The sequence below is a fragment of the Triticum urartu genome, chromosome 5A, assembly GCF_056163025.1.
Source record: "Triticum urartu cultivar PI428250 chromosome 5A, HENAU_Tu73, whole genome shotgun sequence".
Lineage (NCBI taxonomy): Eukaryota > Viridiplantae > Streptophyta > Magnoliopsida > Poales > Poaceae > Triticum > Triticum urartu.
This window is the reverse complement of record NC_141877.1, coordinates 154698265-154715603: the sequence shown is the minus strand read 5'-3', so window position 1 is coordinate 154715603 and position 17339 is coordinate 154698265. Positions and strand designations below refer to the sequence as shown.

General features: G+C 45.2%; 1 protein-coding gene across 1 annotated transcript in view; it reads left to right on the top strand.

Moving 5' to 3' along the window:
• LOC147970649 (uncharacterized) overlaps nt 1-11014 on the top strand; it is a 52138-nt gene extending 41124 nt beyond the window's left edge. The window contains exon 4 of the mRNA XM_087523544.1: nt 11000-11014. Within this exon, the coding sequence (XP_087379670.1) occupies nt 11000-11014 (15 nt within the window). The remainder of the gene's footprint in view (nt 1-10999) is intronic.
• The last annotated feature ends 6325 nt before the right edge of the window (nt 11015-17339 follow it).

Here is a 17339-nt window from a genome sequence, read left to right as displayed (position 1 = left end):
AAGTGGGCCATAGAGCTGGGGCCGTACGGTTTGAAGTATGTGCCTCGGACAGCGGTTAAGTCTCAAGCACTTGTTGATTTCATCAATGATTGGACGGAAATGCAAGCACCTGAAGAAAAGCCAGATCATACGTATTGGACCATCCATTTTGATGGATCCAGGCAGTTGGAAGGCTCGGGGGCTGGAGTCGTATTAACTTCCCCACGAGGTGATAAGTTTTGTTATGTTCTCCGTTTAATGTTCCCTTGTACTAACAATGCAGCTGAGTATGAAGCCTTGCTCCATGGTCTCCGGATGGCTAAGGAGATGAATCTAAGTCGAGTTAAGTGCTTCGGTGACTCGGACCTTGTGGCTCAGCAAGTGTCTAGCACTTGGGACTCCAAGGACCCACTCATGGCAGCATATCGTCGTGAGGTGGATACTGTCACAGGTTATTTCAAAGGTTATCAGGTGGACCACGTGGACCGGCGGAAAAATGAAGCGGCAGACGCTTTAAGCCAGCTGGGCTCTCAGCGCAAACCGGTCCCACGCAATGTTTTTTTTGATGTGCTGCACAACCCGTCGGTTAAGATCCCTGGTGAAGAGGATTTGGCTATTCCTGATCCGGAGGCTCAATTGGTGGCGGCTCTTCATGTTATTCCAGATTGGACGCTTCCTTACCTGGCGTACAAGAACCGAGGTGAGTTGCCAGAGGATGAGATTCTAGCTCGGCAGATAATCCGGCGATCCAAGTCCATGGCTATCATCAACGGCGAGTTGCATCATTGCAATATATCAGGAGCTTTTCAACGCTGCGTGTCTTCTGAAGAAGGCCGTGAAATTTTGCGTGAGATCCACGAAGGAGATTGTGGTCACCACGCTGGTTCAAAGTCTCTGGTGGCTAAAGCGTTTCGCCATGGTTTTTATTGGTTAACTGCTCATGCTGATGCGGAGGATCTGGTCATACAATGTGATGGTTGCCAAAGGTTTTCAAGGCGTGCTCATGTACCGGCTCAAGAATTGAGAATGATTCCAATTACTTGGCCGTTTGTGACTTGGGGGCTGGATATGGTCCAAAGATAAGAAGACCCACCTCCTGGTGGCTGTTGACAAGTTTACAAAGTGGGTGGAGGCAGAACCTGTTAGCAAGTGTGATGCGACCACGACGGTTCAGTTCATCAAAAAGGTGATTTTCCAGTTTGGCTTTCCGCACAGTATTATCACAGATAATGGTACCAATTTGTCCAAAGGTGCTATGAAGGAGTTCTGCGAACGGGAGCACATCCGGCTCGACGTTTCATCAGTGGCACATCCACAGTCCAATGGTCAAGCAGAAAGAGCTAATCAAGAGATCTTGAGGGGCATCTAGCCCCGGCTCATGGTTCCTTTGCAGAGAACGCCGGGTTGTTGGGTAGAAGAATTACCATCTGTGTTATGGGGCATCAATAGAACACCCAACAGATCAACAGGATACACACCGTTCTTCATGGTTTATGGAGCGGAGGCGGTTCTCCCTAGTGATATCCATCATGATTCACCTCGTGTCACGGCTTATATTGAAGGGGACAACGAGATAGCACGGCAAGATGCTTTGGACCGGTTGGATGAAGAGCGTGACATCGCAGCCACCCGATCGGCGATTTACCAGCAGGATCTTCGTCGTTGTCACAGTCGCCGGGTCAGAACCAGAACCTTTCAGGAAGGAGATTTGGTGCTTCGGCTCATCCAAGATCAGACTGATATGCATAAGCTATCCCCACCTTGGGAGGGGCCTTTCGTGGTCAGCAAGAATCTGCACAGCGGGTCGTACTATCTGATTGATATTCGAGAGCATAAGGACTCACGTACATCAGAGGAGGAGACTAACAGGCCGTGGAATATAGCTCATCTTCGGCCTTACTATACCTGAGCCATTGGCTATACTTATGTACATATTACGACAATGTATATATTATGATTAAATATAATAAACCGGAACCTCAGCTAAAGCAGGGTATCTGTTCTTTTACATCATGTGAGGTTACACGGAGTTGCTCTAAAGCGGCCTCCGGTTTATCCCTTGAGTTCGCTTTGCTAATAGCATCGTGTTATATCACTTGGAGGATTGGTCGTGTCCGAACCAATACCATGCCTCTTGATAGGAGAGAGCCACCAGATCACTTGGGGACTTGGTCATGTCTGAACCAGTCATGCCTCTTGATCGGCCTAAGGCCACAGAATCACTTGGGGGCTTGGTCGAACCCAAACCATGACCATGCCATTTGGTCGGCATAAATGCCACGGTTTCATTTGGGGACCTGGCTGACTAGAACCATAGTTACACCTAACGGGAGCTTGGTCGTGTTTGGCCATGGTAACGCCATTTGATCAGCTTAAATAAACCTTTTTTGGCAAACGGTTTTGTCGTTGCTTTTGCTTCACACTTTTCTTTGAAGGTTTTTTTTGCTTTTCATTGTGTTTTTTAAATCGACAAAGTTTTTTAACCAATCAATTGATGGAACACAGTTCACGTCAATCCGGAGACTTTTTGTCCGGTTTGATCCTTGTTGTTAACATCCTCTTATGGAGTAACACGGTGTTTATTATAACCCGGCATGGTTTACATGGTAAACCAGCGTCATATATATATATACAGGAGCTATTATCTCCTCCAACAGTGTGGGTTTGCAAAACTCCGCTTCAAGATTGGCCAAGCCAACTTCATGCTCAATGATGGCAGGTATTATGTATCTCAAAAATTTGATCATATACTTAAAATTTTGTTTTGATTTCATATATGCAGACATCATATTCCACCTGACGGTACAACCGCGGTGGCACTTGACGAATTTTTCATTTCAGAAAGTGTTTTGGAAAGTTCATTACCACAGGAAGAACAAATTATGCACGAAAGCATATCAACATCAAAGGTATCAGCTAGCCTATTACAAGGCAACATGGTGCCCATAATAATATAATTGTTTTTCGCAAAGGAGAGGAAGTTTAAAACCGACTTCCGGTTCAAGTTTGGTCACCAGCCTGGCCTGATGGTTGTGGGTCATCCTGCGCCGCTTCAGCCTCCGTTTCTCTACCCAGTGGCTGGAAATCCACAGTTGTCCAGTCGATTCCCATTAATGCTTGAAAAACAGCTTCATCATGGATCAGCAATGACGGGTCAATATCGGGAGCGTAAGTATGCTTACGGATTGGAGGGATCAGATTTTCCGATTCATGGATTGGTGCAGCTATTCGCTTGTTCTGACTGTCATATTGGTCTTGATAATGAGACAAGTCTGCTTCCTCAGCCAGTTGACAAGCTAGCGGACGTACCTCCCGGTTTATTGCTCGCAGATCCACTTCGCCAAATTCTGACCCATCTTCCTTCAAGCTGGGATAGCCCTGAGCCGCTTCAATAGGATCAAAATCCGGCACCCAGGCTTTTGCCCGGATTAAGGCATTGATTGCACTGGTTCGAGCAGCAGATTTCTTCAGCTCTTCAACCCGGGCAGGAAGCACCGACAGTTTCATCAGAGTATCTTGAATCAAAGTGGGCGCCGATTTGTTATGAGATGCGGTACAGATGATCCGCTGGGCACCAGTATACAATTGTTCAACCAATGTATAGGCGGCTTTTAGTTTCTTCCGCACATCTGACCCCAAGTGACCAATGCGTGTCCCTGAAATACCATAAAGGGTTAATAAACCGGCGACTCTGTCAGAAGGCAGAGCCAATTCAGAAGGCAAACTGGCTTACCAAAGATAGCAGTAGTCATGGCATGCACGTGCCGCTTTATGCTGGTCAGTTCATCCGCCACTGGTTTTAGTGCAGCCTCGGCATCCTCTGCTCGTTTGATCAAAGCGGACTTTTCAGTGGCCCAATCCGCCCGCTTCTTCTTGAAGCTCTCCTTAAGCTGTTCCATGGCGCTTAAAGCGCTGGCCAATTCCTCTTTTCCTTTGGAGGTTTCAGCCTATTGGGTTTTCAGGTTTTCTTGGAGATCGGTGACTTGGTTTTCTTTCGTCTTCAGCTCCGCCTGCATGCATACAGATATATGCTTCAACAAATCGGTATAAGGATTTAAGTACCAATCACATAACAAGTTATGCACTTAGCACTTGGGGGCTAATGCATATTTGGTCTTCATCTTTCAATTGCTTACAAAGTCCCAAGATCAATACAAGTATTCAACTTGGCACTTGGGGGCTAATGGCTATTTGCTCGTATATATTCTGATGCGGCAATTTCAATTACTTAAAGTACCGGTTTAACTACGTTAAGTTGAACCGGCCCTTGGGGGCTACATCAGCGAATTTCAAAGCATCAAGATTTATATTGGTAAGTCCTGGTTTGAAATAATATTACAAACCGGCCCTTGGGGGCTAGGAGAGTCAGCAAGAATGGAAGCATACAAGCAGGAAGGAGCATATGGAAGTTACCTCATATTTCTCTTTCATCATATTAACCAGACCGGCTTCATAGTCGCGACTGGTATACAACCGGTTCAGATAGACGGAATGGATATCTTGGGCGTTCAGAGCAGCATAAGTCGTCAGATCAGCGTTCCACTTGCCTTTGCCAAAGGCAGCAAATTCTTCCTTGGCAGAATGTTTGGATAAAGCGACAGGATTGCTTGGCTCAGTATGGCCAGTGCCAGTAATGACAACCTCATCATCCTGGGTACCGCTGGTTTGCACTGGGGCTGTTGGCTTGTTAGTAGGTTTTGCTGGACCAGTGGAACTTTCAATCCGGATGGAACCTGTGGGCTGATTGACAGGACCTGAGGCGTCAGTAGGTCTCTCTTCAGCAATAAGATCATCTTCCTGCTGCGGTGGATCGTTGGGTATATCCTCAGGAATAGCTGCTTCAAGATTGGGTGTCTTGCCTGGTTCAAGAATGACATCTTCTTCGGCCGCTTTGTCCAGGCGGGCCTTCTTGCTTGGCCTAGGTTTGGCCCTGAGAAGAATAACAAAATCAAATACAACATATGTTCTAAGGCAATGTACTGCAAACATCACAATAAGTATAGCTTACCCAAGCACTGTGTTGAGCAGTGGGAGCTAAGTAGCTGATGACTCGCCAGAAGATGAGTGGGAAGTAACCTGGTAATCGGAGTCATACGGATTAAGAGGTTGACGAAAGAAGCCCTCTTTAGGACAAGCACTGACAAGCAAATTAGAGACCTCTGAATGGCGTTTCCGAACCGGACTGTTCGGTAAACCGGCGGAGGTAACTACCTGGCCGCTGTGCCGGGTGGTGCGACGAGCTTCGTGTTCTTGGGTCTTCATAAGAAGTTTAGGATCCAAATAAGCAAGAGGATGAGAAAATTTAACTTTCCGGTTTGCCTGATGGACTTTTTGTGAAGGCAAAGTTTCTGAATCGGAAGAGAGAATAATTACCTCTGCAACATCCGTGTGGCTGGCTTCGGCATCATCCTGACAAATATCATCATCAATAAGACGCATGAAAAATAAACCAAGTGAATCAAGCTCTACCTCAAAGTCCGGATTATCCATCTCATCATCAGGGGCTGGATTAGAAGATGCAGTGGTTCTTTTCCTGTGGGCAGTCTTCTTCACAGCTTTAGTCTTTTGCCGGGTTGCTCTTTCCGGTTTGTCTGGTTTTTCTGGTTTCTCCTGTGGCAGTTTTTTGCTCCAAAACGGATCATCGCCCTGATTATGCAGACACTGATATTAAAAACAATGACCAGACATATCAATAACAAATTCAGCAAAGAGAAAAATCAAAGTCTTACAGCTGGTGGTTTGTTGGTGGCACAGAAGGGAAGCAGGCCAGTTCTAGCGCAGACGTGTTCCGGTTCATTCAGTATCTTATGCACAGCCTCTGTGATTTCTTCATCGGAGAGCTGGAGTTTTGAATGTCGCAGTGGGTCATCAACACTGTCAGTATACTCGCACATCAAACCGGAGCGCTGACTAAGGGGTAGTATGCTCCATGATATCCAACAGTGAGCAAGATCAACCCCTGTTAAACCGTTGGCCATAAAGGCTCTGAGCTTTGACAGTTGGGGAGCATATTTGCTTCTCTCCTGGGCAGTCAATCTTTGAGGAAAAGGGTGTGTATTGCTGAGCCGCTCCAGACGAAAGCCAGGCAAGGGATTCTCACCAGCAGGGGTGGTGTCTTTGCAGTAGAACCATGTCTGATTCCACTCCTTGGGGTGACTGTGCAACTTGGCGTGAGGGTATGTGACCTCTTTCCTTTTCTGAATCGCCATGCCACCCAACTCCGTATTAGAGCCATCAGTAAACTCAGTACGGCGGTTTAGATGGAAAAGGTCTCTGAACAATTCCACTATGGGCTCCTCTTGAAAGAACACCTCACAGAGCACTTGGAAGTGGCACATATTTGTAACAGAGTTGGGGCCAGTGTCTTGCAGATGGAGTTGGAAATCGGCTAAAACATCCCGGTAAAATTTAGAACCGGGTGGCTTAAAGCCCCGGGCTAAGTGATCTACGAAAACAACAACCTCTCCTTCTTGAGGTGTGGGAGGGCATTCTTTGCCAGGAGCCCTCCAATGGATGGTATCTTTGCTGCCTAAAGCGCCAATCAGGACTAAATCGTCCAGTTGATCCTCTGTGACGCGAGAAGGAACCCAATTGCACTCATATACTTGCTTGGCCATGATGGAATCTACAAGGTAGAAGATCCCAGTTCAAAAATGCATTTTATCAAGGTACGTTGGTATGGGCACTGTTAAACCGGAGACAGAACTATCTGAACCAGAGTTTCATGAAGCAACCAACATCTGGCGGTTCAACAAGGGGACTAATGGCATATACCGGTTTGGAAAATTTTCTATAAGGTTAAACCGCCTGATCTAAGCATTGAAAAGCTGAGATTGCGGATGGACAAGTACGCACAAACAGGTTTCACAAGATTTCTTTACAGCATTGGATCTGAAGCAAGTTCAGAGAAGAGATAAATACTTAGAGGTTCAAAGGAGCAGTACCGAACCAATGAGCAAAACGTTCACATAGACCCATGGTTTGAGATGCATAAGTAAAGGCGAAGGTCAAACAACTATCATTGCACAAAATAAAGATTTGCGGATTCATCTAAAGATCTATTGTATGAGCAAGGGGCAGACAATGAACACTGAAGAACTGCGAAACCCTAGGCCAGATCTGCGGGGGAAAAGATAGAAGATTTACTGGAGCTGAGGAAGATGCGGAAGGTTGCCGCGATGTTCTGGTGCGCTCAGGTTGATGTAGCGGCCAAGGATGAGGTAGAGGTCAACGGCGGCGGCGGAGCCCCGAGGCTGGCGACGCGAGGAAGATGAAGAAGGCACGGAAGGAGAAAAGAAATGACCCTTCGGTCCTATTTATAAGGCGAAAGAACATGAGTCAGGCGCGACAATCAAGGGGCCATAAAACGGAGCTATCGCCTCGATTTCCACCGATCTATTAAACAAAGAAGCATAATGGATAGCTTCATTATGACAGGTGACGTCACTCCGGTTTACAGCAATCAGAGAAGATGACATCATGGCGGTTTACCAATTTATAAGAAGATGTTGAAGATGAAGTTTTTATTAAAGGATTGACATGAACCCGTTCAAATCAATCTGGGGCCTAATGTTGGGGATATTACTACTGGGCGTAAACCAGCCATCTGGGCCGGGTTAACTTCGTCAGTAGTTAAGTAAGTTAAAGCCCAAGAAGACAGAGGAGGGCTCAAGGCCCATGGTCAGCTCAAGGCCTGCAGCCGTAAACCGGCGTTAGTAGTTAACCTGTATTGTAAGTTAGGAATAAGAAGAGACCAAACCGGACACATCTATGAGCCGGTATTGGGACTCCGTAAGCCGACAAGAGTCACCCGTGTATATAAGGGGACGACCCGGCGGCGGTTCAAGAACAACAGACAACAACTCGAGACATAGGCGAAACTTGTTTGCGCCCTAGTCATCGAAACCCCATCAATTCCATCACAACTAGACGTAGGCTTTTACCTTCATTGAAGGGGCCGAACTAGTATAAACTCTCTTGCGTCCTTGTGTCCGCTTTAACCCCTTCAAGCTAACCCGTCGCGATGGCTCCATGACTAAGTCCTTTCTCTAGGACATCTGCCGTGACAAAACCACGACACCATCAGTAGTTTTTCTTTCGTACATGCTCTCACAACTTTTTTCTTTAGTTGTGAAGTAAATATTGGCTATGATCTGTGAATCATTGAGATGCATCAACATGCGTTTTAGTTTTCCTTTGTATTTGATGGAATGTTGTAACAGGGTAACCTTGGAATAGGAATGAAAATGGAGTGGAAAGTTTCCGTTTTTTCGGAGAAAAAATGGAAACGGACAGAAACCAACGTTTCGTTTCGTTGGATCGCGCCATTGAGAAAAACCAACGTTTAAATCACGTCTGTCATGTTCGTGTCCCACCCTCCTCCACGGCTCGACCCCACACGGTCGCTCGGCATGCCACTCACCGCAAACCGAGTATACGATAACTTTCCCGCCTGCTTGTCGATGGATCGCGCCATGGAGTACTAGCACTACTGGAAGAGATTGACGAGTTGGGGGAGGATAGCTAGCTGTAGCACGGACTACCAAGAACTTTTTACATGCATGTTGTAGCCGGCTATTGCGACCTTTGAACGCGGAGCAGCCGCGTGCACCCGGAAGCGGCACGGGCGACGCTCTCTCGGCCGACGCGCCGCTTCAATGCCGGCGCCAGTGAGAGGTCGCGTCCGCTCTGGCCGGGCATGAATGCGGCACTGACCGTTTCAGGCGGGAAGCACGCACGGGTGATGAAGAGGGTTCGGGTTGGTCAGGACCGGCCATGGCAGCGGTCCGGACATGCGCAAGCAAGAGATGCTGTACATTAATATTGTTGCGTATATAATTAACAATGTAAATAATGTGCTAGTTGGACAAATATGATTGGAGATGGAGATGGAAATGGAATTTTACGTAAACACGGATATGCATGTCTATGTCTATGTGTGTGTGCGCGACGACTCTCGCGACCTGGAAGCGGGGGCGTGTTTTTGATCGAATTTTCTTTCTTGGTACGTTAGAAAATCAGTTTGTCTAATTCACATCTATATGTTATTTAAGGATATCACATCTAAGCTCCCACAAGTACATAATGTAGCAACAAGAAACAAAAAAAACTAGGAAAAAAATAGACCACAAACAGAGTGGACATCAACTTAGGGTTTGCACTCTCCACACGCTCGCCGCACTACATATATGTTACACGCTGGAGGCTCAACGTTCATTTGCTAGGGTCTGCTATATTCATAGTCTCTCACCCTCTCTTCACCAGATCTAAACAAGATTGCGTTGGCCTCTTGTCTCTCTCTCCCCCCTCACAGGTGGTGAAGGAGGCATCAGTATCCCATCGCACCGGGAAGGGGAGGAGGTGCAGCGTTCACTCTATCGCCTTCGGCGAGGGAGGCAATCCACTGACGGCTGCGCTGTTCTCTTTCACCCAGCGCCTGTGCAGGAGGGCCACCGACCCCTTCTTCCTCGCTGCCGTACATAGTGTGGGCAGATCCGGCCTCTCGCCGCACGCCTTGCCACATCCCGACGACCCGAAGGTATAAGTTTCTTTGAAACCGTCGTTGCTCTAGCTGCATGTGGATCTTTTTCGATCTGTAGTCGAATCTAGGTCTTGGTTCAAAGAGGAAAGAATGGTGCGGTGGGCTGGAGCAAGAATCTAGGACGTGGTTCAATGAGGAAAGGAGGGGCGGAAAGTAGTATAGACTGGCTTGTAGGTCGAAAAGGGAAAAAGGGGGTAACCCAGTACACACATCTGTAAGGAACCGATCTCTTTGTTGAAAAGGGAAAGAAACTGGGGGGTCGGGTAGTTTGTGCAGGACTAGATTTGCTGCCCTCACATAGGAAGAAGGTTCAAAGAGAACAAATATGGGACCAGCGCATATATGCTGCTTGGCTACATACTCTGCATCACCCATTTATACGTGTGGACGCACATGGTGCTGGCATGTCCCATACAGCTATTTTGCTATTGTTAATCTAAGAATGCCGCCGGAAAATTGAAGCAATGCCTTTTTTGCCTTTGTTAAAACAGGGGTATCGATTCAACTTGTTGCTATTGCGACATTTTGCTTTGCTACTCGAAACACTTATGTTTTAAGAGTGTTTTGTGCAGTTCGACTTGAATGTCACACCGGTGACTTTGCTTAATTTTGGTGGAACTGCACAAAAGGAGATCAAGATTTGTTTCCAGTCTTCGTATCGATTCAACTTGTTGATATTGCGACATTTTGCTTCGCTACGCGAAACACTTTGCTTGATTTCAGTGCAACTGCTCAAAACGAGATTGAATTTCCTATTCGTGTTGGCAGATTCATATTTTATCTTGTCCGTCTCATGAAAGGTCAGTACAGGCCTTCATCCACATGATTGTGCAGTGTGCTTTGAGATGTTGTGCTACTTGTATTGGTACTATTTTAAATAAATGTTGAATTGAAGCTATTGTATTGCTGTCTTTTCCCATTAAGTAGTGAACAAAAATGGGACCAACCCAGACATGATGCTTGTTGCTTTGTTACAACAAACTCTGCATCACCCCCTTTATAAGTTGATGGAAGCACATACTATTCTTGCGCCCACTCTCCCCTGGAACTGTTTATGCTTTTCGTTAATCTAATGCCGCTGGTAAAATTAAGCAATGCCACTCTCAGAATTAATTAACTACTAAATCTTAGTTCAAAACTGCAACACTTGTTAGGAATGGTACTATCATGCTTTGTAGTTCTTTCTACATGTTTAACCAAGGTATTGTTAAGATAATGTCTCTATTAAAATGAATCAGTTGCATTGTTTTAGGAATGGTACTTTTCTGCTTTGTTTTTCTTTATACATGTTGAAACAAGGCATTGTTAAGATAATGTCTCAGTCAATATGAATGAATCACACTGATGGAGAATTGCTACTCTCCTGCTTTGTTTCCCATTAAGATAAAGTAGATCAGTAGATGCTTTTCTTCTAGGAGTACAAGTCATCAACCGTTATTTCTCAGTAATTGTTTCCCTTATACCTATTGTTGCTTACAGGGATATCAAAAGTAAAGCTCAGTTTTATTCCGACTTCGATTTTAGTTGAACTACACAAAAGGAGCCAATGTGTCCAAGGCAAACTGCTGCATTACTGGGTCCAATTGGTCGTTCCACTTTGCAGAAAGAAGCAGTCACTGTTTGCGCTACATTACAGAAGGAATGACTGAGAAGCTTTACATAGTATTATTAGACACCGGTGACATGACTAGTCTGCAGAGACCATTGACAATTTAACAACACGTGGAGTGCCCTGGGAAAAAAGTGCCCAAACAAGTACAAGAAGCTATGACAGGACGATCATAGGCATTACATATTTTGAATGGGAAAAGCTTGTCAAAGTTTAATCATTGATGTTAGCTCAGGATGGGAATGGGCCGACCTGGACCTGGCCTTAGACCTGGCCCTGTGGGTCCAAGGTCAATATGTGAGGCCAAGGGTCGGCCCATTTCATCAAAAATTTGTGGCCTCGCTGACCCATTGGGTACATAAGGTCGACCCAAAATTTAACCAATTCACTCCTATAGCTTTGTTTACACAATTTTGTAAGATAACAAGGTCTCGTATTTTCACATTTAGGAATGATGCCCGAGGGAAAACGCCATACCTTGGGCGATCTGCTCATGTTATAGGAATCACGTACATGTGTATAGGAGCCTTGGACGGCAAGGAAACAATCAAATCTAAGCTAAACAACCGTCGTATGCCAAAACGGCTGGTGGTTGCCTACCAAATACAGTACAAGAAACATATTTAGTTTTCTTTTGACGGAACATAATTTACTTTAACAGTTTTCACAACGCTGGACACAAACACAAGTAACTAACATAGTAGATTTTTATTTTAGATAAACAACTTAATTACACAGTACGTTTGTATAATAGCTACTACATGTATGAGATTGGGTCGACCCATCTGACCCATCGGGTCGCACGGTGCCGGCTCCACCGACCCATATACCATTTAGGGCCAACCCGCTTGGCCCATTGGCCTTGAATTTTTGGGCTGGGTCGGTGACCCAGCGGGTCGACCCGGCCCATTCCCATCTTGAATGTTAGCAAGAAGACATTAGTTTAATATATTGGAATTGGAAAACCTTGTCAAAATTTGCTCATTGATGTTAGCCAGAAGACATGCATTTGATATTTTTGAGTGGGACGCCCTTGCTGTGAGTAGCGTCAAGTGTTTTTTCCTATTCCTGTGTTCAGTTTAGAAGTAAGTAGTTACTCTGCTGAGATATTCCTGTGTTAAGGGTTTGTTCTGAATATTGTCTATGTAATGCCAGGCCTTGTGTTTGATTGCAAAGTTGAACTTGGAATGTTGTGGCATGCGGCATCACGAGCTGTTCACCGTGCCTCCTGAGAATAATGCTTCGTATTGTTTTGCATGTCGATCTAATGCTAGTGATTTGCTTGTTAAGAAGATCATCCTCTTCTGTTCTTTCCATGCTTAAGAAGTTCATCGTCTGATGTTTCATTCATAGCCTATACGACAAGTCGGGTAGGTTAGACGTGAAACCATATGATCTTCCGACCAACTCATGATATTAGGCCGTGATTGGATCGTCGTTTTCCAACCAAAACCGCTTGTAAAACTGACGCTTGTAAATTGAAGCAGATGGTCTCAGGCGAAGGCGCTTGGTTGGTCGATTTCGACTAGTAAAATATCGGAAGTACTTCACACACGATAAAAACGCTGAACGACACTTGGATGATTGCTAATCCAGCCGTTAGCTGTTGTTTCAGCCTTGCCCATGGATGGCATGATACGCACGTCGTGCATGTATCATCTGGTAATGTCGTCCATATAGCAGTGCTCGTAAAATATACACTACTCTCTCAAATTACACGCGTAACCCGCCGGTTTTACTTACAGACCTCGGGCCCTCGGTTTCATTACGCCTGTATTTTACGCGTTGTTTCCGATGACGAGTAAATTACACTTGTATGCTATTACAGGTTTGAAATAAACCAGAGCTCCCAAGCGCGGCCTTACCGTTTCATGCCGTCTCAGTTTCTCAAAGCTGCTCATAGGTGTCCGATGATCCTGACTTCCTGAATGAGCAGCGGGCGCTGTATCAGACCATCCGTAGGACCCGCGAGGCCCTCTCCGTTGTCCTTCGAGTTGTTGCGCTCGTCGTGGCGCCGAGCATTGTTAACATCGTCAACGAACATGAGGATTCAGGAGATGACTTTATTTTGACTGGATGACACTAGGGACCCACTAGGGCCATAGCCGTACGTACGCAAGTGCCTCCTTATTATGTACAACTATATTATTTTTTTGCTTTCTCCTGGTTTCCTGACATCATGATCCCACACCATTGTCAACCTATGTAGTCAATATGAACGAGTGAATTGCACAAGGTGCGGCCGACAGCTGGGACCAAGCAGCTCAAGCAGTATTTGTGTTTTTGAGGCGTGAGCACTGCAGAGTTTTTCATGGCGATGATTTCATTGTTGTTCAGAGGAGAGCAGGGTATTAACTGGGCGGGCTGTGGCCCGTCTAGCCCATGCCAGATATCCAGCCCAGATACTAATTTTTTCAAGATGAAAATGGCTAGCCCAGCTATACGTCTTTTTGAGGAATACCCAGGCAAGGTCAACTTGTTATTCTCTGCCCCGTTGGGCTGCAAATCTTTCCTAGGAGGGATGCATTAGGCTTAACAGGAAAATGAGCTTTAAAAAATAATAAATGAGATGTAATTATAAAAACTGGGCAGTAACTATAAAAAAATGCACCAAACACAAAATTAGTTTATAAAATATTATTTATGGATTTTGAAAATCTTAAATTTTCATTGTTGCGTGCGCAATGTTTCGTTGGATTTTTATGTAATACAAATTTATATTTAATCTGACTAGAAATTTCGGGATAAAAATATTTCAGATCCCATCGAAATGTGGAAAATTTTATTGAATTCTGTCTTCAACGGTTGGTTGACATTATTAATCGTTGTCCTAGCTAGAAAATGGGCTATACTTTTAACAAACTGTAAATGGGCTGTTGTAAATTCCATTAGAATTCAAAAATGGACTGTACATTCTTACAAAATGCAAATGGGCTATAAGTTCTCTGCCACACACTTGTGGGCCTACTAAGTGACGCGACCCCTAAAAAATAAGTTGACGCGTATGCAAGGCTTTGTCAACTTATTATAGTCAACACACGGTTCTAGCAGCAGTGGCCATTGGATGTCTATCCAACGGATGTCGTGCTTCTTCTTCAATCTCGGATATTCTTAGCTTTGGCCGCCCAAAAATTGATTCCTCCCCCTGACATCTGGGGCGCACCGTTTCGGAGGCTGACCTGTGGGCCTGCTAAGTTGGAGCGTACCAAGGGCTTTGTCAACTTAGTCAATATAAACAATTCTAGCTTCAGTGACCGTATGATTTCCATCCAACGGCCATAGTGTTTCTTCAACCTCTGGTCTTCTTGGTCCAGCTGCCCAAAGCAGCACCGGTCGTGCCACCTGCTCCTACCTCCCGTGGCCGGCTGTGCTACCGCGGAGGCCTCACCGCCTCCATACTACTCCCACCGCTGGCCAGGCCATCCCTCCACTCACCCACACCCCCTGTTATTCTGCGGCGACGGCAGCCTCACACCGCAGCCAAACCAGTGAATGCTCGTACTCCTCTCTGCGTGGGCATCCACTGCCGCGTCTTGCCCGGCTCCGCGTCGTCCCCTTCCTAGGCCTCGCCGTCGTCCACTCTTGATAACCCACAAGTATAGGGGATCGCAACAGTTTTCGATAAGTAAGAGTGTCAAACCCAACGAGGAGCTAAAGGTAGAACAAATATTCCCTCAAGTTCTATGGACCACCGATACAACTCTACGCAAGCTTGATGTTCGCTTTACCTAGAACAAGTATGAAACTAGAAGTACTTTGTAGGTGTTGTTGGATAGGTTTGCAAGATAATAAAGATTACGTAAATAAAAATCAAGGGCTTTTTAGATAAAGAAACAATAAAGTAAATATAACGAGTGTGGAAAAGTGGTGGTAGGAGTTGCGAAATTGCCCCTAAGTAATTGACTACTTTAGTAGACCGATAGCAAGTATTATGTGGGAGAGGCCACTGCTAGCATGTCATCCCTGACTTGGAATTCTATGCACTTATGATTGGAACTATTAGCAAGCATCCGCAACTACTAACGTTCATTAAGGTAAAACCCAACCATAGCATTAAGATAAATTGGTCCCCCTTCAATCCCGTATGCATCAATTTCTATGCTAGGTTGACGCTTCTGTCACTCTTGCCCTCCAGTACATAGTCCTATCAACATACAACTAAACCTAGGGTGTGATCCACGAACGCAATCATCTGATGGGCACCAAAGGACAGCAACATAACCACAAGAAAATTTAATCAATCATAGCAATTCATCAACCACCGATAGGACAACGAAAATCTACTCAGACATCATAGGATGGCAACACATCATGGAGTAATAATATGAAGCATAAAGCACCATGTTCAAGTAGAGGGTACAACGGGTTGCGGGAGAGTGGACCGCTGTAGATAGAGGGGGCAAGGTGATGGAGATGTTGGTGAAGATGGCTGAGGTGTTGGTGTAGATCGCGGTGATGATGATGATGGCCACGGTAGTGTTCCGGCGCCACCGGAAGAGAAGGGGAGAGGGGGGCCCTTCGTCTTCTTCTTCCTTGACCTCCTCCCTAGATGGGAGAAGGGTTTCCCCTCTGGTCCTTGGCCTCCATGGCATGGGAGGGGCGAGAGCCCCTCCGAGATTGGATCTGTCTCTCTGTCTCTCTCTGTTTCTGCGTTCCATTCTGGCTCTGTTTCACCGTTTCGTATATATATGGAGATCCGTAACTCCGATTGGCCTGAAACCTTCGCCGTGATTTTTTCCGAATATTAGCTTTCTTGCGGAAAAAGAAGAGCATCAACCGCCTTACGGTGGGCTCACGAGGGTAGGGGCGCGCCCTAAGGGGGGGCCCTGCCTCATGACCACCTCGGGCACTGGTTCACGTTGATTTTCCTTCCAAATTTTCCATATTTTCCAAAAAAAGCTCCGTCCGTTTTTATCTCGTTTGGACTCCGTTTGATATGGATATTCTGCGAAACCAAAAACATGCAACAGACATGAACTGGCACTGGGCACTGGATCAATATGTTAGTCCCAAAAATATTATAAAAAGTTGCCAAAAAGTATATGGAAGTTGAATAATATTGGCATGGAACAATCAAAAATTATAGATACGACGGAGACGTATCAGCATCCCCAAGCTTAATTCCTGCTCGTCCTTGAGTAGGTAAATGATAAAAAAGATAATTTTTGATGTGGAATGCTACCTAGCAAAATCTTGATCATATGTTTAATCATGGCATGAATATTAAGACACGAGTGATTCAAAGCAATAGTCTATCCTTTGACACAAAAACAATAATACTTCAAGCATACCAACCAAGCAGTTATGTCTTATTGAAATAATATAGTGAAAGAAAGTTCATCCCTACAAAATCATATAGTCTGGCTATGCTCCATCTTCACCACACAAAGCATTCACATCATGCACAACCCCAATGACAAGCCAAGCAATTGTTTCATACTTTTGACGTTTCTCAAACCTTTTCAACTTTCACACAATACATGAGCATGAGCCATGGACATAGCACTATAGGTGGAATGGAATATGATGATGGGGGTTATGTGGATAAGACAAAAAGGAGGAAGTCTCACATCAACTAGGCGTATCAACGAGCTATGGAGATGCCCATCAATAGATATCAATGTGAGTGAGTAGGGATTTCCATGCAACGGATGCACTAGAGCTATAAGTGTATGAAAGCTCCAACTGAAACTAAGTGGGTGTGCATCCAACTTGCTTGCTCATGAAGACCTCGGGCGTTTGAGGAAGCCCATCATCGGAATATACAAGCCAAGTTCTATAATGAAAATTCCCACTAGTATATGAAAGTGAAAGCATAGGATACTCTCTCTATGAAGAACATGGTGCTACTCTGAAGCACAAGTGTGGTAAAAGGATAGTAACATTGCCCCTTCTCTCTTTCTCTCTCATTATTTTTCTTTTTCTTTTTTTTATTTTCTTTTTTTGTTTTTTTGGTGGGCTTCTTTGGCCTCTTTTTTTATTTGGGCTTCTTTGGCCTATTTTATTTTTTTGTAAAGTCCGGAGTCTCATCCCGACTTGTGGGGGAATCATAGTCTCCATCATCCTTTCCTCATTGGGCAATGCTCTAATAATGATGATCATCACACTTTTATTTACTTACAACTCAATATTACAACTCGATACTAGAACAAAGATATGACTCTATATGAATGCCTCCGGTGGTTTACCGGGATGTGCAATGATCTAGCG